Genomic DNA, 15,538 nt, shown 5'->3' with positions numbered 1-15,538 from the left:
TTCACTCTCCTACATCAATTAGTAACTAATTGGGAGTGTTAAAGGAACATTAAAACTAGTATTGGAGCTCAAATGAGAAATTTTGAAATTCTTGAATAGCGATATCACATTCGAGCAAAATGATTGCTCCAAGTAGGAATTACCGTAACTTTTCACCGATCAAGATTAGAATAAGGTTCGGAGGACCCTTTCGGGTACATTATTAGGTTACATATATAGGTCATCAATTCTTGGCTAAGATAAAAAAAGAAAAAAGAAAAAAAAAAGGGGGCTATATTTCTATTAAAGGTTTTAAATAATTTCATTACCCTTTAAGACATCGCACCCTCTGATGGGCAAGATCTTGATTGTGTTTTGAGCTATAGCTAGGGAATGAGATCCTCTCCCTATCATTTTGGGTTACATATTGGGTAGTGCTATTTCCTCTTCTTCTTCTTTTTGTTGCAAAAACATGCCTTTTATTTTTGTTAATTGACCAATTTAGTCTTAAATGTCATTAAGCATGTATTTATATTTAATTACACCTTTTTCTAGCAAATTAATGATCTATGAATTGCTATTTCATTCCAGCAATAGCTTATAGCAATAACAAAATCAGGTTGCACTTCCTTTGTTCTTTTCAATTTTAGAACCACACAAATTAAATAAGTTATTCAGCCATCAAGTTGTGAGTGAACCATGCCCTTAATTTTTTTTTTTACTGGATAAATATGTTTGAATTTCAATAAATCTGCTACTAGATTTAGACATCCATCAAAATTAATTGAAGCTCAGAAAAAATAATAAATAAACGATTTTCTAACAAATCTAATTAACAACATTATATCTTCAACATATTAGTGAACTTATGGTCGCGAAAAAGGAAAAAAATGTTCATCTTTGTAACAAGATTTTACTTGGAATAAATACATCTTCTTATTTTTACTTATTGAAATGGACATAGGAGATAAGTTCACCGATTTACTTTTGGAAAGTTAGCAAGAATATGATGAGAGAGAGAGAGAGAGAGAGAGAGAGAGAGAGAATTAATTATAAATATTAATTATAAATATCAAATCAAATTTAACAGTAAAAGGGTGTATTTTAAATTGAAAAAAAAGAAGAAGAAAATAGCACCACCCGTAACAAAAAAAAGGGATGGTACCTAATTTTTCAGGAACAAAACTTTCCGGTCAATAATGAAATGGTAGGCAATAAAAAAGACTGCAAAGCCTTTGCGATTGGTTGACCAATGAATGGTTTCCCACGGCCATGGGGATGCGGCCGAGTAAATGGCAGGCGGTGTGTCATTTTCGTGATCAAACTTCGAGTTTCATGGCGACAAGCAAGAAATCGTGACAAAATAATTAAAGAGAAAACAAAAAGAAGAAGAAAGAAGACAAAAATGACTTTGACGGGCACGCCATGCATAACATATTTCAACTCGTCGCTATTTGTACGAGCCAAGAAATGGTACAACGTGAAAATCGATGTCCTTCATCGGATGTCTAGTGCCATGACTTATCATTTTTGCGCTATGTATTCGAAATGAGCGATTTAATCCTCATGCCAGAAAAACATAAAAAAAAAAAAAACGCAACGATTCAGTCAAAGAGTCTGAAACTTGTTTCTCTTTTTTTCTTTTTTTTTTTTTATGTTCAAACATTCTTGCACTTGCAATTCTAAAGCCCTAAAAGGAAGTACTCTAAGCAACAACATAGAAAGATGACATTCAAAGGTTGATGTTGACTTATAAAGCCCTCGATAAAGTCCCATTAGTCGGCGTGAAATTCAAGAGTGAATTTATGAATTTCTCTCAACAGGGTCTCTCTCACTCGGTGTGGGATTCAGGATGTCAAAAACATCTCTTGAAGCATGCGAGGGGCACACCTTCCTAAAGGGAGTTTTGCTTTATCACCAGCCATTTCGTGTGAGTCAAGCCTTTAAAAAAATGTTTTGAGTAACCACACAAGGCATTAACCATTTAAAGGCAAAAGTTGATTTATGAATTATCGCCAAGACATCACCCGTCTAATGTAGGACTCAAGACGCCACAAACTCTCCCCACTCAAAGTACTGATGTCCTTGTCTACTTTGGTCAGCATTGCGCCAGCGATACTCCCACGAGTGAAACGGGAGCACCGAGACGAGTCAAAAAAATACTATTGACAATCTTGAATTTAAGTTCAAAGAAAGCCAACTTCGTACTAAATTAATAAACCAATCGATGCGGGAAGTAAGTAAGCCACCGGTTTTTTTAAGCATTAATTGTGGATGCCTATGAATCAGGAAATCAAAGTCGCCAACCATACTTGCGACCTCTTAAATGCCTGACTAGCCCTTTTCCCATAACCCTAACATGCAAAAAATAATTGCGGTCGAACCGAATTCTGCTGCAAAAGGTCCCAGCTAGGGTTCCACGCGGGCCTACCAATGATTCATCATGCGATCATCCTACAGCAGTAGTTTCAAAATTCCATATTCCGCACTGGGATTTTTCCACAAAAATCAAGAACTTTACATCCTCCTAACTTTAAAAAATTTCTTCACCCTTTCCTGCATGGCATCCAACCACAAGATGTGAAGTAAATTTTCTCGAAATCTTGTCAGGTTTCGAAGTGGAATGGCGCAAAATATCCGAGGTCGATTCGACCTTTGGGAAGTGACAGATGTTTGATGATTCACGGACTCAACAGCATCATTCCTCAGCAATACAATAAGTCCACCATCCCATGTAACCAAGATAATCTGAAAAGAGAGGACAGAAGCGGGCATCTCTTTGTTCCTGTGAGAGATTCCTTTGGCCAACTTTCCACCTACCACGGTCGAGTCTCACTTGGCAGTCTGGAAGTATCATCATACTCCAGCATCGTCAAATTCTGCACACTGCTACAAGTCAACGTGAACACCAATATTTATATATAATTCCTCAGTCAAATCAGAGCAGCCCGGCACTCCAATGTGGGCTTCCCATTCATTTTACGTTGACCACCGCTACTAAATTCAATGTACACTCGTGTGAAACCGCCATAAAAAAATGGGGCGTTGATTGAGAGAGAGAGAGAGAGAGAGAGAGAGAGAGAGAGAGGTGTTTGGGGAGAGTTGATTTTTTTTTTTTTTTCCAGGGGAATAATCAGGTAAGGTAGGATGTCAAATAGATTGAATACGTGATGAATTCCGATGGAAGAAACAACAGATGGATACGTTAGTGGATGCAGCAAACCCGCACCCGAAAGAATGGGGCAAAAGGATGCACGCATCTCTATTCAATTTGACCAAATTTATTACAGATTGAAAAAAAAAATTGACCAAATTCATTGGTTTTTTTTTTGTTATTTATCACTGGGTTCTAATTTGGGCATAGTTCCATAACGACCCAAATTTTAGATCTAATTCCTATTCTGCCTCAAGCTTTTTATTTCTGTCTAAAAAAAATGTCTCAACTTTCATTTTAGTCTCATATTACGGCCAAAGGTTCATTATTTAGACCTACGTCTTCATCATTAACCTTACTTTCTTATGGAACAATAACTTCCTGATTTTAATAATCTCGAAGAAACTAATGACAATTTTTGGATTTATTGATGGCCTCGAGGAGCCATATGACGCATTGGCAAATTTAGGATTATATTGAAAATTATGGATTTTTTTCAAACAAAAGAAATATTTGGGATAGAATCGAATTTAGACCTAAAGTTGGAAGTTGTTTGGAGAATTAACCCGTAGGTATCAATTTTTCTGGGTCTGTTCGTAAATATCGTCTAGGAAGGGTTCTTTTCCCTTTTTTTTTTTTTTTATGGCCAACCATTTTCAAGGAATGTTGGGTTGGGCCATTTTAAGGGAAAATTTGGGTTCGGCTCTATAGTTTTTTTTTTTTTTTTTTTTTGGGTCTAAAAGGAGTGGTTTCATTTATATTGGAAAATCAAACATGCCCATAACCGGGGCCTCAGTACGTGATAGTTCTAAAAGAGATTGAGGAGATGATACAGGCCAGCTCGAAGGAAGGGCTTTGCATCCGCGGGCTTTAGCGGGGTTCGGCTCTATAGTTAAGCTTCTCACAGCACACACCCGTCAAGCGTCAGGACATCGTTCCCCACACCACTTTGAAATTCCAGCTTGGAAGATTTTTGACTAATGTCCAGCGATCCAAACGCAACCCACCTAGTCCAACCGGATCATGGGCAGCTCGTGTCCGCATAGGTCGACAACGATCACAAATGCCATCTTGTCAGGGCTTTGTATAATTGGATCCTCGTAACAAATCGCGCCTTTGTCTTCTATGAACATCCTCCTCATTTCCTTCTTTTTTTCAGGCAATGGTACTGAGCGCAAGGCTCAGAAAGAAGTACCGTTTATTTCACAGCTCGAGGATGCAGAGTGCATGTAACGGTTTAAGACACTGGCGAAAGGGCAGATCTAGATGGCCTCTTCTTTCATATCCTTTCATATAACCAGATAAGAAAAATATTCCGGCCCGCTTGGTTAATGCATTCCCGGCAAGGTACATTTGCCTCTCCTTTCATATAACCAGATAAGTAATGCTATTTGCGCACGCTCGAGAGATGTGGAGATACAAACGGTCAAAATGCATCATGAGCCCTTTATGAAACATGCGAAGAATCGAATGATGCTGTGAACTGCTAACTACTGCAGCTCATTGGCATAAGGTTCGCACTGATGGAGCATAGAAAAGGAACCCTGGTGATCTTTCGGCACATGGAATTGTATGTGAAAAGTGGTCATAATTCGACACATGGCTCGCCAAGGAAACATGTGTGCCGACTGGCTAGCGAATGTAGCTTTTCCCCCGGGGCCGACTTCGTTATACATTTGAGACTTCCTGTGGTTCTTTAGAAGTACTGCTTTCAGGAGACGAAGTGGGTGCTATGAGGCCTAGAGCTGTAATCTGTCATGTTCTTTTACCTTCCATTTTCCATTACACCCAAAAGAGAAAATATGATACTGACCTTTGCACACAGCAGCAACATTTGTTGCGAACCTGCTCAGCAGATGCCAAAGTTCATGGAAACCGGTCTGCGCATAACCTGTTAATGAGAAGAATCCAGTTCGCTCTTCTTGCCAAAGGATCAATCAAATGCATATCGCTCCACTTTTTATCTATATCATACGAATATGTGAAGATGGGTACGGATGAAACACAATCAAGAATGCTCATTCACCACAATAGGATAGGATACAAAGCTGAAATACAAAGCTGAAACAGACATTGATATAAGATTAACTACAATTGCGAGACAAAACTCAAATTGATTGCTTAATTAATAATAAAACATTGAACTCTTATGTTTCTGTTCTGCCTTTTATGCAATGAAAAATATGCCTTTCATCCCTTCATCACGTGAGATATACTTACTCCTCATCCGAATCTGGTTCTACATCGATAATATCGGGAAAAACGTCCATAGATGATTCGTCATCAGGATTAACAATTATCTCCTTGCCCTTTGCAGAATCTGAAGTCCCCAGCATAACCATTTCACCTGAAGCAGAATTGCCATCACCTTGAGTCACAACATCATTCCCCTCTAATCCGACTTCCCTACTTCCATGATCTGCAGCGACACTGCTCAGTGACTCTGTTTTGGAATCTCTCTCAGCATCTTTAGAAGTAGTTGCTATCTGTTGCAGGGTTTCTTTAAATTTCCTAGTTGTCTTTTCATGCTTGGGTGATTCCACATTATTAGGATTCCTGTCTTCCATTTCCATGTCATTCGCATCTACTTCGAGAGGCGATATCCTACTTTTCTCAGTAGTGCTTTTATCTAAGAAGTTGTCATGTCCCTTTTCCATGCTAATTGCTTGGGACAAGTCACTGCGATCTTCACTGTACTTAACTTTCTTAACCTGGTCATCTAATGGAGTCTCAGGTTTTTCCTGATTTTGAAGCCACTTGCTATGCAGCTCATCATCATACGAATCAGGCAGAGTAAGCTCAGTCCTTTGTGAAAAAGCAACTGCAGGCTGGCCACCAGAGTGCACATTTTCTGCGAATTTGCGGGAAAATCCCCCAAAGGAGTCGGCGGTTGCAGGGGAGTAATCTTCCAGAGGAAGTGCCCGAGGATGAATAAGTACTTCCAAAGCTAAAAGAGCATGTGCACAAAATTCAGCTACCTTTGTCCCTGTTTCCTGTCTTCCTGCAGAAAACAATATCCTGAGTCCATGTAAATTCTAATATAACATTTATAAGAGAAGCAATTCAATGGGTGGTGAGCAGTGATTGCACTAGTAAGGACGTGGCAATCTGCATCTCATGATGATGAAATAAGATATTGCAAGGATATGTCTAGCCAGTAAGGACAGAAAAACTAGCAGAAGGAACCACGATTGCTTCTGTCAATGAGCGAGCGCACGACAGATGGATGTTAATTAGTTTGAGTTGATGGATAATGTTGAGGAATCTTAGAAGATACATGTTAGCAGGTCGTTTTGTAAACGACTATTTTCATCAAATAAGTTATCTCAAATCATCACAATCTAATCTATCCTTCTCAAACCCCTTAGTAAGTATTTCATCATTCATGCAGCACATCACAAAGTCCACTGCACATGTCCTTAGAAGTTAACCAATGACAACTCTGAATTGACCTTTTTCTATCATGGACCACAAAAGGACGAAAAGAAAGGATTCAGGTGAGAATTAAAAGGAAAATGCAAAAAGACAGACTTCATCAAAGAGGAACAATTGACTAGAAATAGAAAAAACAATTTTCATGTGTTGCATTTGCTGCATATGCATTGAATCCAGCAGTAATTTCACCATCAAACATCTGAGTAATGAACTATAGTTCCATAATGAGGTAAACAGACAATAAAGGGAAAGTCAGCCATGCAACCTCACTGGAAGGAAAAGTGACCATGGTACCTCACAGAAAGCTTCCGTCGGAAGAATACTCATTTGCAACTTGATTTACTTCCCGAGATGGAGGTATAACTTAAAATCGACAGATAATATCACTGGATATTTTGACCAAATAAGCTCCAGCCATGATATGCCTTATTACTTATCATATCACCGTTATGATCTATAGAGAAGAAAGGAATTCCTTCTTTTTGCACACTATCACCAATATTTTTTAACATGCTTTTCTGAACAAACTTATTGCCCTCATGGCTCTACAGAAAGACTCCTCTTGACAAAATTTAAGGAATACTTTTCAATTAACCAATTGTATCAAAAGCGAAAATCTCACTAATCTAACATTGAGCACAATATTAGACAAGAGATGTAGTTTCCTCTGCATATGAATATAGTTCTGCCACTGCTATTTATGTCACTATAGCCAATCATATATAATCACACAGAAAAGAAACAGCGTGTCTGCCAATGAGAATTACCGCTTTGAAAGAGCTCAAGACTTCTGGCTATATTTGAGGGCCGTACATGAGACTGGGAAAGAAGTGATGCCAATAGTGCCCTCAAGGCAGCAAGTTGCAATTTCTCCACCATATGTATTTGTTCCTTGGGCATACAGATGCTATTTTCCTCAATGTTCCATCCATCATGAATTGAATTTGTTGCTACTGAAATCAAGAGGGTATCCACATTTTCCTCCAAGAGTCGGACCTCAGAGCACCACCCTGCAACCAACATGTCAAAAGCAAGTTATGGAAATAAGACAGAGTCATAAATTAACAAGATCAATAACAAAAATGCATGCCTCCCCGATGGAAGGTGAGATACTTTCTCTTGATATTTTTGTTGAAAAAGCTCAGAGTTTGACACAAAAATAATGCGGAAATTTCACATGACCCCCTTTGAACTTCATATGGTACAAGAACAAAATTTTCCAGAATTTATTCCATTTATCTGTATCCCCAAAACATATTTTCTAAGTTGACGAAATAAGTTTCTTCTTAAGAGGTTAAATATTCAGAATTTATAGTTGAAAAGAAACTCATCCAACATCATTACAGTGATATATCCAAACAGTTTACCCAGCAATTTATCTCTATGGCAAATGATGAGGACAGAGTTCTCCGTGTGGACAACAGTGCACATTTATGCATCACTTACCACAGTAAGAAGAACCTCTAATGCCTCCAGTGCAGCTATCTTAACATTGGCAGGTACCACCAGATGATTCTTGGGTGCTTCTCCAAAGCCTGTTTCATGGTTATCCTCTAAAGATTTAGCTGCAGAAGCATGCTTCCTTTTTTTCTTATTTGGGTACAACACTTCATTGGCCTTCGATGGTGGGATGGGAAAAGCAAGGCCATCTTGATGATCAGGATTTAAATCAATGAAAACATTGTTGACTACTTCCTGCATCAGGAATTTTGCTATACCTGTTAAGAAATTATTTCAAGGCAATTAACGGTAGAGCAGAGGTAGAGATATGAACATAAGAAAAGAAAATCAGAGTCTATAATAGAACTATATCAATAGAAACCAATGAGATGAAATAATAGAACCAAAAGGTGGAATAAAGAAAAGGCAGAACAAATGACTAACTGTTATTAGTGTCAAGGACCTCACAAGTAATTGGCAACACCTCAAAACAAGGATTGAATGTTGAAGTGCTGCAGAACTTTTAAATCAATCCTTTTGGATGAAAGCCATAATTAACTTGCATCACTAATATTAACCAATATGTAGGTATTCCACAGAAGCAATCTTTAGCAGATTGAGCTGCAAAAGTCACAAAGTCAACTGATGCTGAATTGGCATTTGATTGACTCCTTAAAATTTGGGTTGGTTTTTACTTTTAGCTTTTGTCCAGATAGCCAAAAGGGCCTTTTGTTTAGGTTTAAAGCCAGACCAAACACCCCATACAATCCCTCTGGGTTTGTGTGCACATATGCACAGAGATGGAACTCTCTGTTGTCAATGATCAAACAGGTTCCTTCCTTACATACTGACAAGCATGATGGCACCATTTACACCAAAACTCAGAATTCAGTTCGCATTTTCCTTCAAGAAAAATAAGTTCCAGGTGGTACAGAGAGAGGCCAAGTTAACTGATTCAGAAGTTCTATATTTGATATTTGAACTTTCTTTCCAGGCCAATGCTTTCAGGGGAAGCAGGGTAACAAGATACTTACTTTATAACCCAACCCGAAAAATAAACTGACTTTAACTAAACAGCCATAAAGGGAAAAGCATGTAAGTCCTAAAACAAGTATCTTACCTATGCCCATGGACATCAGCAAAGTTTTTATGATTGAGTAGACCTTTACCCTTAACTCTGGCAATGAGCAGTTCTTGAAATATCTCACAATAAGTCGGACAATATATGCAGCATGAGGCAACATTTGACTGCACAAGAATGAAGACTTGACGTCATTAAAAACCAGAAAACAAAGAGACCAATGAGGGACATGAGGAAAATGGACAAATACAGTGCAAGACAACTATATAAAATCATTGTAAAACCTCTGTCCAATTTTGCAGAAACAAGAGCATGAAGGACAAGCAGCACTTAAAGCAACCATACAGTTAAGTTGAGAAAAGTGCCACCTAATATCAAGTGCCTTGTTATTCTCGTCCTCCAAAAACTCAAACTGTTTCTTGGTACAATCCCAGTTCTCACCCAACTCAAGCCAAATCAATTGACAACCCAGTGATGTTCTCCGTGATGGCTCAGTTACATCCTTGCCATGCCGATTACCTACTTTTTAGTCTATTCTTATGTGGAGGGGAAAAAAAAAAAAAAACTGTGCACCAAAGTAGTTGATGCACATACAATAAATCATATTACATGTTCTGGAGACAAAATCACTGCTTAAGCATTTTAAAAAATCTACCTTAGATAAAATGATTATGTGATCCACAAAAATACTGTAGAAGCACAATAGCCAGAAACAGATTACCTGCGCATGACTTTCGTCAATGCAATTAACAGATCCAAAGCATCGGAGTGAAACATTGGAAGCTCTGAACAAAGAGACTCTTGTTGCATGGCTGTGACAAAGGGCAACAAGCTTTGAGAGACAGAGCCATCCACCATTAGCACTCTCTCTATAAGGGCTAACACTGCTTTAACAGGAATATTCACCTGTTCTCACAAAAAATATAGGTCAAAATCAACAAAAGCAAGAAAGAATATTTGTGATATATTTTCAACCATCAGTAGTTCTAAGATTGCACTTAAAAGATTAAACCTAGGTTTTTCTCTCTCGTAATGAAGTTGACAAAGATGCATAGAAGATAGTCACTACCTGAACAGGATAGGGATTTATAAGCATCTCACAACCACAAAGCATAAAAGCAGACACACTGGATGTTAGCAATCTATTTGGTCTTTTCATGGCCTCAGCAGCTGCTTTGTCAGAAGAGTTGCAACATCCTAATGGTGTTGGTGGATCTTTTCCCGGTGGAACCAGTAAGTTGACAACTTTGGTACTTTTGGTTTCTGCAACATGCAAAAAAAACAAAAAGTCAACACCAGATTTCCCGCACTAACACCACATTATATATGTATATATGCATCTTTCACTAACCTTCCTCTAAGAATTGAAAGGCATCATTCAGATGGCTATTAATTAAAAGAAGGATCTTCTGCATCAGTAAAGACCAGGTCTCCTCATCTCCTTTCGATTGGGGAAGAATTGCTAAGCAGTGAGCAAGCTTCTGAAAGGTCAGCAGCAGAAATACATTAAGAAAGGATATACTTCAGAACAACCCATCATGTGCTTGGATGCTTGCCAATCGATCCAACACAAGAAACAAAGAGCCAGAAAAGAGAAGCACACTTACTTTTAACAAGCAAGTACTGCACTTCCCTGACATTATCTTTAAAGCAATAGTTGTCTCAACCTGCAAAATACAGAGGAGTATGTCATAGAATGCATAAGCGAACAATAAATTAACCCACTTGGGAGGTCTAGCCCACTATGGCAAACTACTGCGTCTTTTGATAAATCTGACAACTAGCTTCACCTTGCATTACCTTACTACTTTTTTTACGGTTGATGTTTGGACCACAGGTTATTATCTAAATGTCACAAGTATCTTTAGTTTAAGTGATTCTTAACTTCTCAAGTGCTTTTATATACATCTTTAATCTCCCATTTCAGTATGATAAAAGGAACCAATAAACAATGTGTAACAGCAGCAGAGCAGCAAATCTCTGTCATTCAAATAATTTTTCAAGAATTTTTTTTCACAAATGTTTAGATATTTAAAGTTTAATTTAATTCGGAGCTGTTAAATTTCAAGCCAGAAGGCAAACATGACTGCTTACATGCTTGGCATATGAGCACGCCTGAAAGAAATGACTATGGCTAATATATACTCAGAAACTCACACTGTCATAATGGTGGCGATGGATGGCAGATGGAAAGTAACATAATATGCTGCACAACATGTTAACTCCGCCATCCTGCAAACATCAGAATATCATTAGCATTTAGAAATCCAAAAAGAAGGCTAAAACTTCCAGCAGATAAACACAATAAATTGTGGCCAAAAAGAAAGTGTCTGCCCTTATGCAGAAAACTGTAAACATGTTGAAGAACGTGTTCAAAGCTCTCAGAGAGAGAGAGAGAGAGAGAGAGAGAGAGAGAGAGGGAGTTTTGTCATCATAGACTGCTGATATGCTATGTACAAAATGGCATGCACATGGCAGGAATACCAAAATTTGATTTGCACTAAACAGCACGAGTTCAATTACAACAGCAGTCTATGTACTTCCCAAGTTCTGAAGAAGTTACATTGTACTTTTTACAAAGATCCCCAGCACAGGTAACTTTGCAATTATGTTAAGGGATGGTCAAGGGAAAGCTGATACATAACCACTAGCCACTTGCATTGCATAGCATCAAGGGCGAAAATGTAGTTTACTTTCCCCAAGATTATGTATGTTGCAGCCAAGATGTGAGAGATGGGTAAATTGCTACGAGTACTATTACACAAGCAAACTGCAATAATTTAGAACCATAAGGATCATCACATACAGACCCACCAAAAGTTCTGTTAGCTGATTACAAGAACAAAAGTTGGGACAATTTTGCCTTAATTCTATAGACAAAATTAACATTCGGAAAGAATGACATGTTTCAGGCATACTTACACGCAAAGTGTTGCATTATATAAAAGCATCACATCAGAAGTTGCAATCCCAACAATGTAAGATCTCCTTCAATTGAAAAATCAATCAGTTCAAAAGTTCCATTTCATAAGCGTAAAAGGTTCTCAAAGTAGATTTTATATCATTGGCATAGTGCGAGTTACCGCATTGGGTATTTCAGGTTTAAGGATGAATCAAGAAGCTGGACATAAAGCACCAAATTGTGCCCTGGGTAGAAGAGATAACTTTTTGAAATTGCTGTGATTGTGAGCACTTATATGAATCATAAGCTTAAATCACAATGCTTTAAACAGCAATTGCAACATTTACAAACTCTCAGTTCAATCTAACAATCGCATCCACAAGCACAGAGGCCTTTCTCCACCTTTCAATTTGCAGAGTTTTAAAACAAAAGCAAAGTATAATAGAATATTTAGGTTGACATTGAAGAAAAAGCAAAAGGAGAGAATTACTAACCCAAAGAGCCTCCGATCCATCTCCATTTAAAAGCTTCAAAAATGGTTGAATTAGCTTCCCAGAAAAACTAACACCATCTTTCTTCACATTGGGAAACTGACCTAACCTAGTCCAGGAAAATAAAGCACGCAATGACTAAACCATGAATCAGGTAAACAGGAACCTAAGGCTCTTGCATTGTTCAAGGTCAACTAACAGATGGTGGCATAGGTGTTGCTTGAAGTAAGATATAATAAAAATGCTTGAAGGAGTAATTATCAGCTGTCACTTTGTCATTGCCTTTTCGTTTTGCTTTTTCTGCAATTTTGATGGAAAATGATCAGTTAATCTCATAAAATCTTCCATCGATTGAGGTTTTCGATATCCAATAACCTCAGATGGAAACTCAAATCTCATCACTTTTAAAACGAAGCTAATCATCAATTGTTCTATTTAGGAAAAACACAAGGATCATGAAGCCACTGGTCAACAGAACTGAGAAGATGTGACTAAGCACCATATTTATCAAATGACAACATCATCATCATCATCAGCAACTATGTTGTCTCCATCTAAGTTTGATTATGCATACACCTGCACACATGCCTCCTAGGCAACAGCATGAGAACTCTTTTTTAGTTCAAAATGCAGATATACCATTAGTCGCCCAGTAGCAATCAAGACAGCTATTCATTGAAATTACAAATTATTTTCTGAAATTTTGGATCTTTTTATTGCAGTTAATTTAGCATAAGTCTTGCACATACTTGATGCTCTTTATGAGAAGCTAATTGTATATAAAAAGATCTTCTTTACAAATCCTTCATTGACATTCTTGATAGTCAAGAAATAATATATAAGACATGTGAAGTAGCAAACGAAGTAGATCCAGATTCGTTTATAATTATAACAAACTCTTCAATGATGTCGAGTAACACAAAATCTGCAATTATTTGATTCTTAGCCACACTACAGTGCCACGCTTTCTTAGGCATCGACAAGACATAGTGGATGAGCTGGATTTTCAATTCCATAAGTAGAAGGCCAAAGGAAAAACAGAAGACAGCTCACCTTGTAAATAAGTCCGAAAGTGAGGCAATAGATGCCACTCTCACAAAGTTGGAAACCCCTGGTGCCTATCAAAAAGATGAAAGGAAGAGGGTTTTTAAACTCCAATAACAATAGTACGCACTTCTTATCATTTTCTAAGCCTAGCATCTGATCATCAATTATTACTGACTAGGATGCGATCAAACTAATATGAAAAGCTTGGATTTTCTCATATATGGGTGCTATGTGGCAAATTACATTGGTAATAGTCAACCTTTGCTTGCAGTTGGATTGAGTCTTCTGTCTTTAACAAACATGGTGTGACACTAAAATTTTCGTAGCCAAATTAACTAGAATGGAAATCTGCCTTGCAATTGCTACTAGTATGCTGTGGAAGGTAAAAGTCCAGAAGTAATGAACTTGCATTTAACAAAAAGCACAACAATAATTGCAAGAACCTTTCAAAAGATTACACTTGTTGGTTTGCTACTTGTGCAGAGTGATACACATTCTGAAGTGCACAATTCATTACAACACTCAGCATCACTTGGAGACATCCTTCTAACACCTTTATGTGCTTTCCTTCTGCCTTGCGTTTTCTTTCAATTTGGTTTTATCATGGAAAAGAAGTTACTCAGCACTTTCCAAAAGCAAAAGATTAAAGCTTCCAGATAGATACTTAATCTCTACACATTTAATAGTTTAACAAGCAACCACCAAAAAGCAACAAGGTATCAATGCCTGGTTTGTTAGTTTTACATCAAGAAAACACCAAACACAGTCAGTCAACCAGTATGTCACTCAGCTGAAAAATGAAGAAAGAGAAGAAAATAAAGGTATAACCACAATAAAATTCACATACCTGAACATGCACATGAAGTTTCTGAAACCAGGAAGAATAAGATGCCAAGAAACGGTGAGAGCTGCAGTCCTGGCAAGTTATGCCCAGTAAACAGACTCCTGCCCAACATTTGTCTGGCTAGAAGAGAATCACATGCTCAGATACATAAATACTGAGACCAAAATTCCAAAGTTCCGAAAAAGCAATTGCAAAGCCATCGTAAAAGGGTTTAGTCAGCTTTCATAAACAAAGCCTGTGTTCCGCCAAGGGTAGACCTAATTCACAAAATCCAACAGATCCCATCTACCACTTTACATGTAAGCACTCAAAAATTTCTTCACCAGGTCGCAACAGATTACCAAGACAGCAGAAAAGAGCACCGATTCCTCCAAAAAGGAATAATAACCTAATAAAAGAAGTACATTCAACCTAATTAAGCAGTAAGCATTCATATTCATCCTCAATTCCCTTGCAAACTGGCCACAATACTTATTTTCTCTTTTTATCTGTACAACGGAAGGACAGCCATAGAACTTCATTCTGAATGAGCCAGCATACAACATGCAATTCACAATTCATTAATATCCTTAGAAGCAAGCACCACTAAAACCGAAAGAAAAAAGGATGTTCCATTCTACCAGTCTAAACTACAACAGCCAACAGCATTCCAACAGGGGAAACAGAAAAAGGGGGGCAAAAAAAAAAAAAGGGACAGGAATTGTTGTCAAACAAAAGTACGAGCTTCAATAATGGCAGAGCCAAGACAAGGCGGGAGACCGGTACCACGTCGCTGGAGACCAGGAGCATCAGCCGGTCGACCCAGGCGTCCACCGCCTTCTTCCAGCTCTCGACCACCTTCTTGTCCGCGGACTCCTCGGACGACTCGGACAGCAGCTTGTGGACCCTGAGCGTGGCGACCACGCTCGCGAGCTCCGAGGGGTCCGAGAAGGGGCGCGAATCGTCCGGGACGCGCTCCCTCAGGAGCTTCGAGAGCAGGCGCGGCTTCAGGGCGACGTCGTGCAGGCCGCCGAAGTTGCCGTGGGCCGCCATCGACCTCGGAGGCCCGAGCCCGAACCGGCGATGACGGTGGCCGGGCAGGGGGGGTGATGCGGGGGAAGGATCGGAGGAGCGGCGGGAGGCGCCGGCGGCGACGGGCGAACGCGGCGGGGTTTTGGGTTTTAGA

At 38.7% G+C, this 15,538-nt stretch overlaps 1 protein-coding gene across 1 annotated transcript; it reads right to left on the bottom strand.

The window, feature by feature from the left end:
• Positions 1–5,186: 5,186 nt before the first annotated feature.
• On the bottom strand, positions 5,187–15,538 carry LOC104421718 (proline-, glutamic acid- and leucine-rich protein 1). Its single transcript, XM_010033774.3, is given in 14 exon segments — positions 5,187–6,134; positions 7,336–7,551; positions 7,554–7,578; positions 8,015–8,286; positions 9,129–9,256; positions 9,811–9,995; positions 10,159–10,352; positions 10,441–10,570; positions 10,697–10,756; positions 11,247–11,321; positions 12,486–12,591; positions 13,536–13,600; positions 14,377–14,493; positions 15,139–15,538. Coding segments are annotated over 14 exon segments (2,625 nt in total). The 5' UTR covers positions 15,406–15,538; the 3' UTR covers positions 5,187–5,349.

This window comes from Eucalyptus grandis, chromosome 10 (assembly GCF_016545825.1).
Source record: "Eucalyptus grandis isolate ANBG69807.140 chromosome 10, ASM1654582v1, whole genome shotgun sequence".
Taxonomy (NCBI): Eukaryota; Viridiplantae; Streptophyta; class Magnoliopsida; order Myrtales; family Myrtaceae; genus Eucalyptus; species Eucalyptus grandis.
Note: the sequence above shows the minus strand (reverse complement) of the source record. Positions and strands in the feature narration are given on the sequence as shown.